General features: G+C 42.2%; 1 protein-coding gene and 1 long non-coding RNA gene across 5 annotated transcripts in view; one reads left to right on the forward strand and one right to left on the reverse strand.

The window, feature by feature from the left end:
• LOC138566217 (uncharacterized) overlaps positions 1 to 16,374 on the forward strand; it is a 616,718-nt gene that overhangs the window by 386,406 nt on the left and 213,938 nt on the right. For all 3 annotated transcript variants that reach the window (XR_011301870.1, XR_011301872.1, XR_011301871.1), the window contains exons 2-3: positions 11,694 to 11,827; positions 12,248 to 12,364. This is a non-coding gene — a long non-coding RNA (uncharacterized lncRNA). The remainder of the gene's footprint in view (positions 1 to 11,693; positions 11,828 to 12,247; positions 12,365 to 16,374) is intronic.
• The window catches only part of LOC138566216 (uncharacterized), a 232,980-nt gene that overhangs the window by 153,978 nt on the left and 62,628 nt on the right, over positions 1 to 16,374 (reverse strand). For both annotated transcript variants that reach the window (XM_069643272.1, XM_069643273.1), the window contains one exon: positions 14,511 to 14,893. In XM_069643272.1, coding sequence (XP_069499373.1) covers positions 14,511 to 14,893 — 383 coding nt within the window. The remainder of the gene's footprint in view (positions 1 to 14,510; positions 14,894 to 16,374) is intronic.

The following is a 16,374-nucleotide window of genomic DNA, read 5'->3' on the forward strand; positions in this document are numbered from 1 at the left end:
AACACAAATATTCTCAGTTTTACAGTACTTTCCTCCACATTTGTATCAGTGGTCAAAATCTGTCACACATTCATATAAACACACTTCTCTGTATCCCACCTTCTTGGCACTGTGTCTTCCCAAAGACCTGTGACTCTTTGGTATGGTATTGGTTCTCAGTCCAACAAATAAACGTATGGCTCCTGCCCAACTAATAAACGTATGGCTCCTGCCCACTCGGGTATTATAGGTTCCAGTTACCTGCTTGGCTTGGCTAACCTTTTTGCAAAGTGTTCATACTCCTTTCCCTCTGTTCCACGTGGGACATATGTCCGTCCGACTATCAGTTTCTCAGTTGTGGATAATCTAATGACACAGCAACAAAGATAAGCGTCAACAGCGCTCCAGGTACGTATAAATACACCACTTCAGTGGACATCTGCCGTAGGCACGGCATTCCATCCATGCACATTAGAACGCAACTACGACCTACGACAAAATTCTGTCTAGCTGGACACAATGTTTTAAAGCCTACTCGCCCCAGACTTGCCTCAACAACGCTGCCATTGGAATACAGCGGCAACCTAGGACATAATTCTGGTTTAGCTGGACACAATGTTTTAAAGCCTACTCGCCCCAGACTTGCCTCAACACCGCTGCCATTGGAATACAGCGGCAACCTAGGACATAATTCCGGTTTAGCTGGACACAAAGTCTCTTGCACTCGCACACAATCGTTACCTCCCTCAGCCTCCACCCACATGCCTGATCTCTTGGGTTGCTTACCGACGCCTAGCCAGCCCAACCAATCACTAATCTTGGCCATATGCACACACGCATTCTAAACCTCAGAGTATTTCCCATACTCTGGACTGTGGTACCCAAGGGCATTCCCACCATATGTGCATTGAGACTATAGTCAACCTTATTGAAAGAGCTTTTGACAGTGGTCAAAATCACCTATGGGAAGTTAAGCATATGGTCAACTCAACGGTTTGCTTGCACTTAAAAAGTGTTGATTTAGGGCTAGAATTAACCAAATAAAGGCATCAAGTGCGGTTGGTCCCGACAGGTTCTTAAACCTAGTAGTGAGGCAGATGTCCCATTATGGGAATACAATTTAAAACATTTGTTTATGCATGTCTGTGAAACCAGGATTAAACCAAAAACCTGGAAATCTGCCACCCTAATTCCAGTTTATAAAAAGGGCTTGCATGACCTACGAGACAATTATAGATTGTTTGCTATGCTAGATTGTAGTGCAAAACATTTTGCTAGCATATTGTTGGAATTATTCACAGCTTGGGTCGCTGGAAAGGGCCTACTAAGTTACCATCAAACTGGTATCGGGAAAGGGTGTGACACAGGTCACTCAATTTGCACCTTAATATCAGACACTCAATGCTATCCTGGTACAATGCTTTATGTTTGTTTCATAGATTTCACAGCCACATTTGATAGTGTGGACAGGGATAGATTGTGGAAAATGTTAGAGAGTTGGCTAATTGGCCCATCTCTGCTGTAAGCATTGTACAGCGAGACAGAGGTCAGAATTAGACTTTCCCAGGATGGGGATTTCTCAAGTCCCATTTATACGGGTAAGGGATTAAATCCGGGATATGCCTTGGAATCCCTGCTTTTTAACCAGCTTGCACAAAGGCTAGGAGAGGTGATGAATTCTCCCTCTCCCAGTATGGGGGGAAAGGCCTGGTCAGCATGTTATATGCGGATGATGTTATTTTAGACCAAACAAAAATTGGTCTTCAGCATTCATTGCAGGCACTATCGGGATACTCCTCTAGCCTAGGTTGGAGACCAAATATTAAAAAGACGAAGGTTATGATCTTTGGAAAAGGGGAGCTTGCAAGGAGTTCCCATACTTGGTGGCTAGGGGGGTTGGATTAGAAAGGACAAAGGAGTATAGATACCCAAGAATCTCCATTAGGACTCCTCTTTCGGGTGTCCATTTATTGGACGATATCACCCAGAAAGTGTGGAATAAATAGCTCACACTTAAAAAAAAATGATTCCCAAGGTGGAAGATGCATTGGAGCCAAGATTCTAGCATATAAAGACCTCAACTGAGCCTACTATGCTATATGCTTTAGAGGTCTTTCCATGGAGGTTGGTATCCCACATGGGAAAACTAGAGGGAAAGATCATGCGGTCCCTGTTGAACCTGCCATCGTGCATACCAGTACAGGCCATTAGGCTGGAACTTGGCTTGCCTTCTCTTTTTACTATGTGGTCACTTGTGTCATGTAATTTTTGGGCAAGGATAAAATATAATCTAGGGGTGGGGAGGATTCTCTGTTGGCTTATACTACTCAACATGTGTAGAGATTCTTGAAGAGTGAATGGTTTAATAACTTCGACGCAAGGGTTATACGCTACTTGGCTGATATTGGGGTTTCGCCATTGCAGGATGCCTGGCTTGAATTCAACATGGTCAAGATCCCTACAAGAGCCAGGAGCTTCGATGTTGATTAGGGCTTAAGCCACCTTGGCACCCTATGGAAATTTGGGATGTACGCCCAGCAAGCGTTTGTTTTGGATGTCTCCAAGACTTATTTAATAAAGGGGCGTCACCCGGCCTTGATTAGGTTTATCTTTTCTGTGAGGCTGCAGACTATCCCAGTTCTTGAAAATATAGGGGCATGCGAGGGTATCCCCTATGAGGCCAGAATATGCAGATTGTGTGGGAAAAGTATTGAATCTGCACAACATAATATTACCCAATGTGAGGTTTTAGAAGGATTATATGAGGAGCCTATGCTAAAATTTGTGATGCCAGCTTCCAATCAATTCTGGAACTGTGTTTTTGGGGCCGAATCTTTTGTTATTTTGGTGGCCGCTTTTCATGTATGGGACATTGATGTTAGCAAACTTATGCCAATAAAAGAAAGAGATGAAATTATGTAATTTTAACCTTAAATGTAATAACTACGTTGTCTTGGTTTTACCTATTTTATATATTTGTAATTGTAGGGCGAGATAGCAGAGTCTTCCCACTTCTGATAGTATTCTGATGGTATTTGATGATGTGTTTTTTTAACCTGTTTTGATATGTGCTGTAATAGTATGAAAGGGCTTTAATATACTTTGTAATAATGTGACTAATGATTTACATGTATGTAAAGGTAATAGTGTGAAAAGTCTGCAATGCAAACTTCTGAACTTAATACTGTAGCTTTTGTGCTGTGCCCAGTAGGTGAGAAGAGGAAAACCGTACACATACCAATATTTACCCATGAAAAATTATTTTATTTACCAAAAACACTTTAGAGCACTTGAAAATTAGCATATTGTTTCTCAAAAGTTTATTACAAAAACACCCAAAAAGTTTTTTGTTTAAAAATATATTAAACAATCTGTATGTACATCACATAAAAAAAATTTCATATAAACAATTCATTGGTTAAAACTACTATTTAGTAATACACCACTCTCTCAGTACAACCATACTTGTCATTCACTTACATGCCTTGCATACAAATATTATAACACATTCACTTCACCATACAAAGTTCTACAGACAATAGTCGAATAGACACACTAGAGTGCTCTCGGTTTCTGAGATGCTCACTCCCGCCAGTTTGTGCCCTAGTTTGACAAATCCTTCTTACACATCAAGGTTCTCATTCATTTAATTACATTTTACATGCGGTTGCCTACTAATAGCACAACCATAATACCCAACATGTTTCGTACTTCTAATAATGTTGAACTACTGAAAGAACTTCTTCAGGGGAGATTCGACATTCAAAGTATCATGGTCTTCTCAAACTTTATGTTGAAACATCCCTCTAAGACCCTATGGGGGACAGCAAAAAAAACAGCTTTAAGTAATGCTGTTATTTAATCACATATAGTTATACCATCAGAGCGTCAATCCTAGATGGTTAACTTACCGTGCAGACTGCAACAATTTAGGCAGTCCACGGCATTGCAGGCTCGTTTCAGGAATCAAATGACCCACCAACGTAGTTGCATCTTACGCGCCCAGGTGTCACTGTTAAACTCCAGTACTGAAAAGTTACTTCCCGCCAGACCCCAGACATTTGGGACGAACCGAGGCAGCTACACAGCAGCCGACCCTATTAGTGAATCTCTCCTCATACCAGCCGAATGTAGAAGAAGTGAAATTGCTTAATAGAGGATTCGGTTTCGTCCCTACTGTGAGCTATGGCAAATTTCATACACATGCAGAGATAGAACAGCTTTTACGCAAAATTCACTTCCAGCAATTTTTTGCTGACCAGAAGTTTGATGTTGAGAATAATGAAAGCGGCTTTCGTAATAAATCTTCTTTCAATCCACCCACGAGCAGTTATACCCCAGAAGCAGTAGTATTCGCAAAGAGAGTGTGGCATGACTTGCAACGACTTGAGAAGCAGGGTTTTAAGCACCCATTTCAGAATATTTCTAGGCTAGAAAAAGCAGCTCTCCAAAGCCTTGCTACTAATACTGCTATTATTCTGCGTAAAGCAGATAAAGGCGGAGCAATAGTCATGCTCAACAGACAGGACTATATAAGTGAATGCCAACGCCAACTACAGGACAGACAGTTTTACCAACCAATAGAGGTCGACCCAACAAAGAGGCTTGCGACTCTGATTAATCAAAAAGTTGAGAAAGCCTGTTCGATAGGGTGGATTTGTCCACAAGAAAGTGAATACCTTATGGTCAAGAATCCCACCATACCTAAGTTTTATATCTTGCCTAAAATGTTATGTTATGTTACTTTGCATTTATATAGCGCCTTATATACCATTGGTATGGTCTGAAGGCGCTGGTAGGCTGAACGCCCTTGGGAACTGAAGCTCAGGTCAATAGAGAGAGTAGAGAGGTTCAAGGTGTGTGTGAGCACCGGATATGTGTGCAGCTGGTGTGGTATTAGTGTAATAGCTGCTTCTTAGCGGTAGGTGTGGTGGTTGAGAGGTCAGGAGTATGTGTTCGTTCTGGTAAGATTTATCCAGAATCGATTGTGGCTTTGTTAGCCCTGAAGAGAACGCCTGGCTGGGGGGTGGGTAACAAGCAGTGTTTACTTAGAGTGAGGGGGAGTATGAGGCAGAATGTTGGTTTGAGAACAGTTATACCGAATGGTGTCATAGTATCTCTGTTCTAGTTGAGTGGTGGTGTAAGGAGAGAGTAAGCGTGGTGGTGTGTTATGATGTGATATAAGTACTTTTGAACGTTCTCTGCATTCCAGACCATAATATATATGTCACACATTTCAATCACCTACGTGCACCCCAGATGGCTCTACACCCTCGGACCGCTCGACGCGCTCATGCAATTGAGTTTAGCCGCATGCACTCCAGCTTGCCCCACGCATGCACTCTTATATGCTCAAAGCATGTCTTTCTCATGTATGCACTCCTGTCAGCTCCAAGCACGCACTCCTCTCCGCCACACGCAGTCAAATGCGCTCCATTTACCCTGAGCTGTTCCGTGTATTACAAGTTGTTTATGCGCTCCATCTATATATTTTCATCCATAGCATCATCTTATTTCATTCATTCCAGCCACCTATGTTATATGCTTGACCCATATACGTCACTCGTTTCATCTGTACACGGCATCCGATCATCCACCTATGGCACCCAATCCGTCGGTATACGGCATTCGTTCGATTCACATGTGTCGGCTGTTCCGTCAACGTGCATCACCCGTTCCATTCACATCCGGCACCCGTTCAATCCGTATATGTGATCTATTCCATTCACGTATAACATTTGTTCTATCCATATAGACTCCATCTATATTCTTGTAACTCCATCCATATAAACATCCATTAATTCCGTCTGCTTTATGCATTCAGCGTCTCTACGTGCTCTTCCCCTCTATGCACTCACCCCTCCTACGCCCTCAACCCCTCCTATGCCCTCAACCCCTCCTACGCCCTCAACCCCTCCTACGCCCTCAACCCCTCTTACGCCCTCAACCCCTCTTACGCACTCATCCTCTCTCCGCACTCATCCTCTCTCCGCACTCATCGGCTTTGTGTACTCATTGGCTTTATGCACTCTTGATTTCCACTCCTTCAACAGCAATAAGGTAATTCCCTGATATGCAGTAATCCTGTTCTATATATTCATCTGCTCTTCTACGCTCATCTGCTCTTCTACGCTCCTTTGCCCTATACGCTCCTCCGCCCTATACGCTTATCCGCTCCATATGCTCTATACATTCACCAGGGCTGTACATTTATCTGCACCAGCGATCTACACATTCTCCGTACTTCCGTATTCATCCGCTCTCCACACTCTTGCGCTTTGCCTACTCATCCGCTCTACATACTCATCTGTTCAACACATCAATCCGGTTTACACTCTTCCGTTCTGCCCATTCATCAATTCTACGCACTCCTGCGTTTTACTCGCTTCTCTGTTATTTATGCACTCATCTGTTCTACATGCTCGTCTGTTCTATACACCCAACTATTCTACACACTTATCCGCTCATTTTGATCATCTATTCTATATCCTCATCCGATCTGTTCACTCATTCGATTTATACACTTGTTTGAACTACATAGGTATCTGTTCATCCACTCATGCATTCTTCCACTCAACACATTCCTCTGTTCCGGAGGCTTCATCAGTTTTATCTATTGCATTCACGCCATTCACTTCAGTCACTCCTTGTGCATTACGTCCATTTCACGGAGTTTTAAATCTCTTTACTGTTTCCGTATTATTATTATTATTAGCCATTTCTCTGCTTTGATCTACTTTTCTCGTTTAATTCTGTTTGTCCTTCTAGCTTATATTATGGGTTATTAGCTTTCCATTTCTTGCATCAGGTAGTTTGTTGGATTGGTGTCATTGAGATGCTGTTGATCTGTTGGGTTAGCTTGGTACGGGTTGGTTTTAGGGGAAGAGCCAGGTTTTCAGCAGTTTGCGGAAAGACATTAAATCCTCAGTTAGGCGGATGTGGGGTGGAAGTGAGTTAGTTCCACAGCGTGGGGGCCAAGGCTGAGAATGACGATCCGCCTAATCTGACTGAGTTTGTCTTAGGTATGACTAGTAGACCAGCTGAGCTTGATCTTAGGGTGCGTGGGGGGTGATAGGGATTTAGCTTGTCTTGAAGATATTGAGGTCCGGTTTTATGCAGCGCTCGATGGGAGATGCATAAGGATTTGAACGCCACTCTTCGAGCTACTGGAAGCCAGTACGCGTCTTAGGGCTGGGGAGATGTGGTCTCTTGGGCCGAGGGTAAGTAGCATTTTGGCTGCCGCGTTTTGAGCCCTTTGGAGTTTGTTCAGTTGGTAAGCGTGGATTCCGAGGTATAGGGGGTTTGCGTAGTCGAGTCTTGATATAACGATTGACTGAACCGCAGAGTCTCTGTTGGGAAATGAGAGATATGGAAAGATGCGCCTAAGGGTTTTAAGGTGGTAGTGGCAGGACTTTGAGACGTTGTTGACTTGGCGCGAGAGTGTTAGGTCAGAGTCAAGGGTGCATCCAAGATTTTTCACTGAGTTGGAGGGGGTCGGTGAGTTACCCATGACGGATGGCCATGGTAGTGGGTGTGAAAGAAGTTCAGAGTTGCCACTTACCATGATTTCAGTTTTGGGGGGGTTTAACAAGAGGTGGCTTTGGGTCATCCAGAGTTCTATGTCAAGGAGGCAGGAGGCCAGATAAGGTCTGGAGTTGGGTTTTGAGTTCATAAGTTTTAGAATTAGTTGAGTGTCGTCGGCGTAGTTGTAACACAAGATGTTGATTGAACGAATTATTGGTGGGAGGGTGATCAAGTAGAGATTGAATAGGAGTGCAGATAGGCATGCCCCTTGTGGGACTCCCGTGTCGACTGGTCGGGCTTGGGAGGTATAGGTGGAGAGTATCGTTATTTGGTATCTATCTTTGAGGAATGAAGCTATCCATTTAAGAACATTTCCACCAATTCCTAGGGAGTGGAGGCGGTCTAGGAGGCTTGAGTGATTGATAGTGTCAAAGGCAGCGGATAGGTCAAGAAGGATTAGTGCACGCATCCCGTGGAGTCTGCCGTCATTTTATAAATTGGGGTTATGGCGTTGTTTTATAGATGACATTTTGATAGTATGGGATGGCACTACTGATAAGCTCAAATAATTTATGTCATGGATCTATTGTCAAAACCCGTTCTTGAAGTTTACCTCTACACAAAATAATTTTGAGATTAACTTTTTGAATATTACAATCTGGGTTGACACTAATCGAAATATTCTACAGGTCAGAACATTTCATAAATTAACTGACCGAAACTCACTTTTAGAGTTTGGTAGTTGCCACCCTTGACACACAAGAGAAACCCTGCCAGATGGACAATTTTTACGACTCAAGCGTAATAGCTCTACTAAAGCTATCTTCTTGGTGGAAGCTGAGTCCTTGAGTGAGACATTGATTGTTAGAAAATATCCAACTAAACTAGTGCGCTGTGCGCTCAAAAGAGCTAAAAACAATGTCCGTGCAAGTTTACTGAAGTACAACACCAGAGTTAAAGAGCAAGAAAGACTGGCGTTTGTAAGCACTTTTACTCCTCAAACGAATCAAGTCATCAAGATTATTAAGAAAAATTGGAATATACTGATGGGAGGCGAGTGCCCCCTCGAGCCTCCATTATGCGCGTTCAAAAGAGGTCCTAATTTAAAGGATCTAATAACAAAAAATGACATTTCAAAAAACCCTCGAAGCAAAAAAGCATCACAGAAACATGGGGACTCCCTAAAGCGTCAGGTCATGCATCCTGTGGTCAATGTGTCAACTGTCATCAGACCAGCAGAACCACTCAGGTCAATATAGGTTTAGATAGACCGTGGGTTCAAGGTACTTTCAGCAACTGCAACACTAGTAACGTTGTGTATGCGATATGGTGCCCTTGCGGGAAACTGTATATTGGAATGACTAAGAGGAAAATCAAAATTTGCATCTCTGAACATAGGAGTTGCATTAAGAATAAGGTCATTACAGCACCTATGGTCAGTCATTTTTTGTTGAAGGAACATGGACCCAACGATTTCAAGTGGACTATCCTACTTCATATTTCTGGAGGGAATGAAACGGTGGTCTCAAAGAAATTACAGTTAAAGGAACAATGGCTTATTTTTTTGTGTAAGACAACTGTTACTGGACTAAATGAGGCGGTGGATTGGCACAGTGTTTTGTAAGATGGCTATTCTTTTTTCCTTGATTACTATCATATGATTAATAATGTGTCCCTTTTGAGTTTCAATCGGCATGGCCTAGCGATTTATTAAGCCTGTGGGTCTTTTAAAGGCATGGTCTAGTAAAAAATTTTATTTAAAAAAATAGATAGGCAACATAAAAGATAAAATACTAGCATTCTCTTTTTTAAAACTTCCTATGTAAAATTTTGAGCTATTCAAGCTCAAAATTCGCAAAAGCAAGCACATGGGCGCATCCATTTTGTGAAATGGATGCCCTCCTGTGCTGGCTTTTGCTTTTGCGGCACTAATGAAGGAAAAGCCAGCCAGCTGTAGTAAACAAAAGCTACCGCTGGGTGGCTTTCCCTTCATTAGTGCTGTACGCGGAGGACGGGGACCGGAGACCAGAGCAGGAAAGCTGCAGCTGAATCTCGGTAAGTGCTATTTATTTATTTTTTTAAAATAAGCACTAGCTGCGTTTTTTTTTCTAAGTTTTCCGGGCTGGAGGAGCCCAGAAAACTTAGAAATAAAACCGCAGCTTTAAAAACGTTGTATTTATGTTTGCAGTCACTTTTGAAGCGACCGCAAACATAAATACAATGTTATTTTGTTGGAAAACGCTGCGGTTTTTCTTTCCAAGTTTCTCAGGCTCCTCCCTCCCAGGGGAGCACCGGAGACCCAAAGTGAAAGCCACAGCAGGCAGAAACACAACGCGGTTGTGTTTACATGCCACGTAGTGTTTCTGCCTACAGCTGATTTCCCATTTGTGGCTCTCGGGCTCCCCGTGGGGAGCCCGAGAGCCCCAAATGGGAAATGCTAAATGCTGCGTTGTTTCTGCCTGAATCTGCTTTCCCATTTGGGGCTCTCGGGCTCCCCGTGGGGAGCCCGAGAGCCCCAAATGGGAAAGCAGATTCAGGCAGAAACATTGCGGTTGTTTTCCGCAATGCTGCGTTGTTTCTGCCTGAATCTGCTTTCCCATTTGGGGCTCTCGGGCTCCCCGGAGCCCGAGAGCCCCAAATGGGAAAGCAGATTCAGGCAGAAACAACGCGGTTGTTTTCCGCAATGCCGCGTTGTTTCTGCCTGAATCTGCTTTCCCATTTGGGGCTCTCGGGCTCCCCGGAGCCCGAGAGCCCCAAATGGGAAAGCAGATTCAGGCAGAAACAACGCGGTTGTTTTCCGCAATGCCGCGTTGTTTCTGCCTAAATCTGCTTTCCCATTTGGGGCTCTCGGGCTCCCCGGAGCCCGAGAGCCCCAAATGGGAAAGCAGATTCAGGAAGAAACAACACGGTTGTGTTGGAAAACGCTGCGGTTTTTCTTTCCGAGTTTCTCAGGCTCCTCCGAGCCAGAGGAGCCTGAGAAACTTGGAAAGAAAAACCGCAGCGTTTTTCAACACAATAACGTTGTATTTATGTTTGAGGTTGCTTCAAAAGCGACCGCAAACATAAATACAACGTTTTTAAAGCTGCGGTTTTATTTCTAAGTTTTCCGGGCTCCTCCAGCCCGGAAAACTTAGAAAAAAAAACCCAGCTAGTGCTTTTTTTTTTTTTTTAAATAAATAGCACTTACCGAGATTCAGCTGCAGCTTTCCTGCTCTGGTCTCCGGTCCCCGTCCTCCGCGTACAGCACTAATGAAGGGAAAGCCACCCAGCGGTAGCTTTTGTTTACTACAGCTGGCTGGCTTTTCCTTCATTAGTGCCGCAAAAGCAAAAGCCAGCACAGGAGGGCATCCATTTCACAAAATGGATGCGCCCATGTGCTTGCTTTTGCGAATTTTGAGCTTGAATAGCTCAAAATTTTACATAGGAAGTTTTAAAAAAGAGAATGCTAGTATTTTTTTTTATGTTGCCTATCTATTTTTTAAATAAAATTTTTTACTAGACCATGCTTTAACTTCAGCATATTAGTGGCGTGAAGGGAGCTAAGAATATGTTGATGACACGTTGCGTTTCCTCTTTCCACTCTGTTTGCTGGCAACTGCTAATGCTTTGAATTGGCCTATGGTGAACAAAATGAATGTAACATTCATACACATAAGAATGTCTTAGAGGTGGTAGTAACAGCAGACGAAGGCATGCTGTTAAGAAGGCTTATTGCCTTCTTCACATGGCGGCTTTCCACATGACTGTTCAGTTGTTACTAGCTATTAGTGACACTAGGCGGGTCGATTTACTACACTAACAAAAAGAAATTAAGTGTTGTACATCGTGCATGGCCGTAGTTCTGTAGCGGCACGCCCTCCGCCCGCGAAATGGCTGTCGGTAATTGCTAGCACCTGTGAACCTGTGACGCGGGTATTTTTAAAAAGAGGGCGGTCACTTGCTCCTTCTAGCACAAGGCTCCAACAGGGACGCGCACGCCGACACGGACATGATAACGTGAAACTCCTTATAGAAAGAAAGGAAGTTGCCGGTTAATGCTGTTTGCTTTTACTTTTATTCTGCACCCTTAACTTCACGAAGAGTGGTTAGGGAGTTTTCACTATGCCATTAGTATATGGCTAACTGTGGTTCAGCTTGTGCTTTGCATTCGGCAGCACACTCCATATAACGCTTTACTACTTTTTTTATAGCCACTCTCGTAAAAACAAAAGAGAAGATTGGTGTTTAAATGACGATGAGGAGGCTTAACAGAAGGGGCTGTTCCAACCATGAGACAAAGTGGTGTTAACCAACCATCATATCGAGTGATACCATCTCTTTACGTGTAAGTGTGTGTTTTCCCCCTGTTTTAATATATTCCATCTTCCATTCATCATATTAGAATGTGTAGTTCTTTAAGTTAGTATAAGACTAATCATGAGCAAAATCAAGAACGTTTGGAATACTTTTTAGAAAAGGCGATATGTATCATTGGAATGGTAACGTGAGCAATTACAACTAAACGCCAGTGTGTTTTCTTTCTTTTTCCACTTTCTACATAAGGTAGTCTATTAGTGTGAATTTTTTGACTTTCACCAGGGCGCCTGTTTCTACAAGACGTAGGTTTCAATGCTACTAGTAGATTTATTATTAAGAGGACGGATTGGTTCCTTTCTGTTGCGTTGGGATATCTTAATAAAGAATCTAAGCGGTGTGAGCGCTTTTAAACTGGAAGCAGTATTTAGAGTTGTGTGTTTCTTTTCAGTACTGGAGTTTAACAGTGACACCTGGGCGCGTAAGATGAAACTACGTTGGTGGGACGTTTGATTCCTGAAACGAGCCTGCGATGCCGTGGACTGCCTAAATTGTTGCAGTCTGCACGGTAAGTTAACCATGTAGGATTGACGCTCCGATGGTATAACTATATTTGATTAAATAACAGCATTACTTATAACTGTTTTTTGTGCTGAGAGTGCTCTGGTGTGTCTATTTGACTATTGTCTGTAGAACTTTGTATGGTGAAGTGAATGTGTTATAATATTTGTATGCAAGGCATGTAAGTGAATGACAAGTATGGTTGTACTGAGAGAGTGGTGTATTACTAAATAGTAGTTTTAACCAATGAATTGTTTATATGAAATTTTTTTTATGTGATGTACATACAGGTTGTTTAATATATTTTTAAACAAAAAACTTTTTGGGTGTTTTTGTAATAAGATTTTGAGAAACAATATGCTAATTTTCAAGTGCTCTAAAGTGTTTTTGGTAAATAAAATAATTTTTCATGAGTAAATATTGGTATGTGTACGGTTTTCCTCTTCTCACCTATTGGGCACAGCACAAAAGCTACAGTATTCTTAAGTTCAGAAGTTTGTTAGGGGGATGAATCCTGTAGCTTTTGAATAATTTCCCCTCAATCTTTTTGATTGTACATATATGCATAAGGTTGCAATGCAACCAAATGCACTTTAAACAAACAAAACAAAAAAATAAAGGAGCTATATAAATGAGAAATGTTGGTCTGCTTTCAAAACCTTGACATAAAGCACACATATCCTTTTCACTCCTACATAGGACGTGTGCCCATTGGGTCCTTTTAGGCTCTCGTACTGTTGGAAGCTTCTCCAGCCTTGATCGGAGCTCTTTCACTATATTTACCTGGGTTGTGTTCCCATTCCATTTCCTCAGACTGTCCTATTGTCTGTTTCAGCAACATCAGAAACCAAAGTTGGTAGCCCTCACTCACCCAAACTGAGAAGACGCTTCCCTGACAAGCACTTCTGCCTTTAACCAGGTATACGACTGACAGTAAGGAGCGGGAGGATGGCGGTGGGTCACCGGGATACCCCAATGAGGAGGTGAAAGCAATATCAAGCCAAGCAAGGCTTAGAGGTCACACACATAGCCCTCACCAAGGTAAGCAATGAGAAATCCCTCCCAATAGGGTTAAAGCGAATTCAGGCTGAGCTGAGAAGCCTCTTAGTCCACGCAGGGCTGAGAATCGAGGCAGCCCCCAAAGGAGTGCGAGATGTGACAAATGAAGACAGGCTGTAGAGCCAGGAAGCCCATGCCAGGCTAAAACATTAAAACCAGCAAGGGGGTGAAACATCCAGCAGGAGTGAACAAGAGACAGATTCCAGACATACCAAGATTCCAGAGACCCCGTGCTGGGGCAAAAGACATTTCCAGCTGGACAAAGGGAAATCAAAAGAATCTCACAAGGCTAGTTGCGTCAGACAAGAAGCAGGCTCGCAAGACCAGCTATTCCAATTGCGAGCTGAACGTTTGAAATGAGAACATTTGGTGTGTGGGTCCGGAGCAACAGTCTCAAGAAAGAGGAAGAATCAAGGACCTATTTTTTTTTTTTTTTACTGTAAAAAGCCAGGCCCTGAGAGAGAGAATGCCTGAGTGCTTGTGCAAACTTTACAAATTAAATAAATAAAATAGAAATAAAAGAACAAAGCACACAATTGGGTGGGGGGGTCAGAAACCAGCCACCACAAGCCAAAAAGGGGTAGTAATCTTATCTAGGCAAAGTTTATATTGTTTTTTTCATTAGTGGTAGGGTCAAACGATAGGTTAGGATTGAGTATGACATTGAGGATGGAATTTTTGTAAGACATCTTGATGAGCACTAGTTTATGATTTTTCTTTGACGTTTAGGGAAAACATCATCATAGCAGCTGGGACAGAAGAGACATTATTTACTTTGTTAAAACGAATACATTCAAACGATATCTTCTTGTCCATCTCCTATGTCAGACTTACCACACATGCCAGCCACTAGAACTGCTTTTCTGTGGGGTGCAGGCTAGGTATGGAAATCAAAGAATAGGAATAACAAGTACCAAGAAGAATCTGTGATAAGAAAATTCCCAACTGTATACATCATTTCTTTTTTTAGACTCCATGCAAGTCTCCACTCCCCATTGAAAGACCCAAAAGTGTTAATGAATTGATGCCGTCATGGTGCCCTCATCTTGTCCTTATACAGTTCTGTCAGATTCTACACATCTTTATCTACTTACCGACATCATTTGGAAATCAGGAAACTGTGGATGCCGGCCATCAACGGCGCACTGCAATGCGTGAAGAACCTTGGGTAGGTCTGTGCCAAAGGTTCTTAATACGACAGAAAAATGTCTGCCTTGCAGATGAAGTGTCTTCAAGAGATGAAAGAAGGAAGGTAGAATCCAGTGGTAGCTTTTCCCGTCTTCGCTCAGAGTGAAAACCTTATCTGGTGGATATGTCCACTCGAGCATGTGCAAGTGATCGGAGTGAATATTCTTGAATCGCTGTCCCATGCTTGTATTTGTGAAATCGTCGCTCCGGCCAAATTGTGTGTAAAAATTGATGGCACCCTCACTAGGCGACAGGACCGAGGGCACCTCACTTAAAGTCTCCCATTCACCTGAAAAATAAATTCAAACCACAATTTTAAGTGAGTTGTCTTTATTTGGAAGTTCCTCTTACCATGGCAAACAGATGAGGCGGCAAAGATGTTGAAAGAGCTTTAAAGCAACGGTTATCAGTAGATCTAGTTTTGTCCTTGGGACACTCCTCAGATCGGACAGCACAATAGAAGAGCTTCTCTGTGGGGCCTCATGTGCTGCTGGTGCCTCAGGACTGAATACAGAAGGGCAGGCGGCAACAAGAGGTAGAGACCTACATGTTACTTTTTTAGGAACCATTTACTTAAATGCACAGAGTAAAATATACAGGTACACAGTGTTGGAACGTTGTGCATGGCCCATCAGTTCACATTTTGGGCACACAAATTAAGGAAGGTAGTATTTGGGATCTCTGGTAACTGGCATGAAGAGAAGAATATAGCGACAAACAATACGTTTACATTAGTTCATAACACATACAGTAAATCAGGACTTACTGAAAGTCTATAGGAATATGAAAAGCATATCCCTTATGAGAGGTTTATGTTGAAAATCACAAAAGTTGATTCTGCAATGCATATATTTAACCATTCCAATGTTTTTTTTTTCTTGAAGTTGAAACATATCCATGTCAGTTGAAAAAAAGGTTAATTTGTTGTCAAATGAGACATTAAATTGGCAAAACTTTGTTCTGCAAAGTAAATGCATCAACACTGGTGTGCATCTGATCAGCATTTGCTATGTGAATGTTACAAAAATATTGTATTTAACCATGCAACTGTGTATCAAATATGCACATCTTTTATGTGCATTATAAAACGGATTATGAGCTGCTGTCAAGCCAATTGCTATTTTCAAGCAGACGGCTCCAGAGTTCACTTTGGCTTAAAAACCATTAGAGTGAATGGATTTGTGAGACCGGTTTATAACCACTTCATGATCGCTATAAAGTGGAAGGAAATCCATGTATCAAATGGATTTCCATTTAAAGTTAAAGAACACGTGCCAATGATGCATTAGAAGACAGAATTAATAATTGTTTCCAGAGCAGCTCAGTGTCCCATCTGCTTTAAGAATTCACATTCCCTATGCAACCAGCTTGCAAGAAAAAAAAATGTATCATTTACAGTTACATTCCAGTACAAAAAATGTAATAATCCCGTTATCACATATGGTCGCGGAAATAAAGTACATTATCATAATCCTTGGGAGACACACAATTAAATTAACATTTCATATTAAGAAAATGTATATATTTCTTCAGATAATGGATACATATTGACCAAGTCAGTTCTGAGTTAATGGGCTTCAACTGATTATTACGTTGGAATGAGCACAGGCTTATAGATCAAATAAGGTTATTAAGCACACCCTCACATGTACACACGTTATTTACAAAATAAAAATGTATACATAAACAAGTGAGTCCAAAAAAGGTGTGGGGCAGAGGGAGTTGTAAAGAACCACCTATCTTATACTCCAAACCTCCAATGAGAATTCA

This window comes from Ambystoma mexicanum, chromosome 2p (assembly GCF_040938575.1).
Source record: "Ambystoma mexicanum isolate Mex_15411 chromosome 2p, UKY_AmexF1_1, whole genome shotgun sequence".
NCBI lineage: Eukaryota > Metazoa > Chordata > Amphibia > Caudata > Ambystomatidae > Ambystoma > Ambystoma mexicanum.